Source organism: Akebia trifoliata, chromosome 5 (genome assembly GCF_017979445.1).
Source record: "Akebia trifoliata isolate Shusen 1 chromosome 5, ASM1797944v1, whole genome shotgun sequence".
NCBI classification, from domain to species: Eukaryota; Viridiplantae; Streptophyta; class Magnoliopsida; order Ranunculales; family Lardizabalaceae; genus Akebia; species Akebia trifoliata.
Genome location: NC_141379.1, coordinates 19,826,282 through 19,828,845, shown reverse-complemented (window position 1 = coordinate 19,828,845; position 2,564 = coordinate 19,826,282). Strand labels below are relative to the sequence as shown.

The window sequence follows — 2,564 nt, the reverse complement described above, 5'->3', positions numbered from 1 at the left end:
AAATAAAAAATAAAAACAAGTTTAATTCGTAATTTTGGTCAGAATTTATAAAAGTCAAAAATCGAAGTGTAAGCAATTCTAACTTTTGAGAATCTAGGGTGGTATTACTATCATAACAAATTAATGAGGGAGGTAAGTAAGAAATCTAAAAAGTTGTTCCTATAAAGAAGTGGGACTAATTTCAAAACTCAGACAGATCTCCACTTTTCTATACACACCTCATTTTATATATCTTCCACTCCAACTCCAAGTGAAGATCAAGCCCAAATGTGCTGGAAATTTGGCTTTTTGTTTCTTTCATTTTAAATATTTTTCCCTCAAAGTTATAACTTCAAATCATACATTTCTCTACAATCCCCCCCTCATAGTTCAAAACCCACCTCCCAAAATGCAAAATCTAAGATGGGTTTTCTGGGTTTCCCTCATTTTGTCATTTTGTGGTCTGTTCTCTCAAACAGATTCACAGATCCAAGCTTGTTCAGAAGCAGACAGAGTTGCCCTTCTCAGCTTCAAATCTAGAATCTTGAAAGATACAACAGATATTCTCTCCTCATGGATGGGTAGAGATTGTTGTGGTGGAGATTGGGAGGGTGTTGAGTGTAATTCCAAGACAGGAAGGGTGACTGGGTTGCAGTTGCAGAGACCATTAGATAAGGAAAATGTTGCTGGTTACATGAAGGGCACAATATCTTCTTCTCTGGGTAGTCTTCAATTCTTGGAGACTCTAGTGATCAGTGGAATGAAACAGATTGAAGGAAACATTCCAGAGAGTTTCTCAAAGCTAACTCACCTCACCCAACTTGTCCTTGAAGGCAACAACCTTGAAGGATCCATACCTACAAGTCTAGGTCAGTTGCCTTTACTCAATACTCTCTCATTGAGTGGGAACAGATTGAAGGGACAAATTCCCCCAAGTTTAGGAAACCTTCAAAACCTCCTCCAGTTAAATTTAGCTAAAAACTTGTTGACTGGTCAAATCCCTCCGACCTTGAAAAATTTCTTTAGTTTGCAGTATTTTGATCTTAGCTATAACCTTTTATCTGGATTGATCCCAGATTTTGTAGGACAGTTTCACAACCTCACCTTTATTGATCTCTCCAATAACCAATTCTCAGGGAAGATACCCAATTCTCTGTGTAGCTTAACTAGTGTTTTAGACATCTCTTTGAGTCATAACCATTTAACAGGAAGAATCCCAGATCAGATTGGGAACCTAAAATCTCTTACCACTCTTTCTTTAAGTTTTAATCTTCTTTCAGGTCAGATTCCAGAATCTATTTCGAGATTACAGAATCTTTGGTACCTTAATCTTTCTGGAAATGGGTTTTCAGAACCTTTACCAGCTACCCTTACAACCCTCCCTTCTCTGTTGTCTATAGACCTGTCCTACAATGATTTCCATTTAGGGTTAGTTCCTGATTGGATCAGAAACAGAGGACTCACAGATGTTCATTTAGCTGGTTGTAACCTTAGAGGAATCCTCCCAAACTTCCTAAAACCAGATTCCTTGAACTCTGTAGATTTGTCAGATAACTTCATCACAGGTGAAATCTCCTCCAACTTCTTCACAAACATGTCAAATTTGCAGAAGATGAAGCTTTCAAACAACCTATTGAGGTCTGATGTTTCAAAGATTGTACTACCAGAAGGGCTTGCTTCACTTAATCTCAACTCCAATCAACTCTATGGATCTCTCTCAGCAATGTTAAACAACAACAAAAGAAGCAGATTTCTGGAGATGATCGACATTTCAAACAATAAAATTACAGGTGGGATTCCTGAATTCAGTGAACAAGGGTGGTCAGGATTGAAATCACTTAATTTGTCAAGAAACAACATTATAGGCGAAATTCCAAATTCAATTTCAAATCTGATTGAAGTTGAAAGATTGGATTTTTCAAGGAACCATATCATTGGAAGAATCCCTACAAGTTTAGGGAAGTTGGTGAGGTTACAATGGCTGGACTTGTCTGTGAATGGGCTAACTGGAAAGATCCCTGATAGCTTGCTAGGAATAGCAACTGGTATCAGACATGTAAACTTTAGAGCGAATAGATTATGTGGTGAGATACCACAAGGGAGACCATTCAACATATTTCCAGCAGTAGCTTATGCCCACAACACATGTTTGTGTGGGAAGCCCATGCCACCTTGTAATGCAACTAAAGGACGCTGACTCAGCTGCCTGCCGCCAACTCGGCATATTATGTCATATTAAAAAAAATTTGTTTCCTTTAACTACTACAATTGAAATCTATTCTTATTTACTTGTTAGTTGTATTGTTCTATTTTGTCCTCGTCTTTAAATTTTCAAGATAAATTGGCCTTTATTTTTCATATTCTTTTTCCTCTTCAAAAACTGCTGGAGAAACACATGGGATTCAGCAAAGTTTTGATCGAATTACCATTCAAACACAGCATATGAGAGAGAGAGAGAGAGAGAGAGTGAGTGCTTCAATTGATATTCGGAAAGGCTAAAGACCCAAATGCCCTTCTAGTGGGTACTCTCATCATTACTACTAATTACTGTCAACCCCCTTGTTTCTGTTAAAAATCATTAAGTA

General features: G+C 37.6%; 1 protein-coding gene across 1 annotated transcript; it reads left to right on the top strand.

The window, feature by feature from the left end:
* Nucleotides 1–201: 201 nt before the first annotated feature.
* Nucleotides 202–2,276, top strand: LOC147401609 (uncharacterized). Its single transcript, XM_086442940.1, has one exon. The coding sequence runs from the start codon at nucleotides 389–391 to the stop codon at nucleotides 2,174–2,176; it is 1,788 nt and encodes a 595-aa protein (XP_086299066.1). The 5' UTR covers nucleotides 202–388; the 3' UTR covers nucleotides 2,177–2,276.
* The last annotated feature ends 288 nt before the right edge of the window (nucleotides 2,277–2,564 follow it).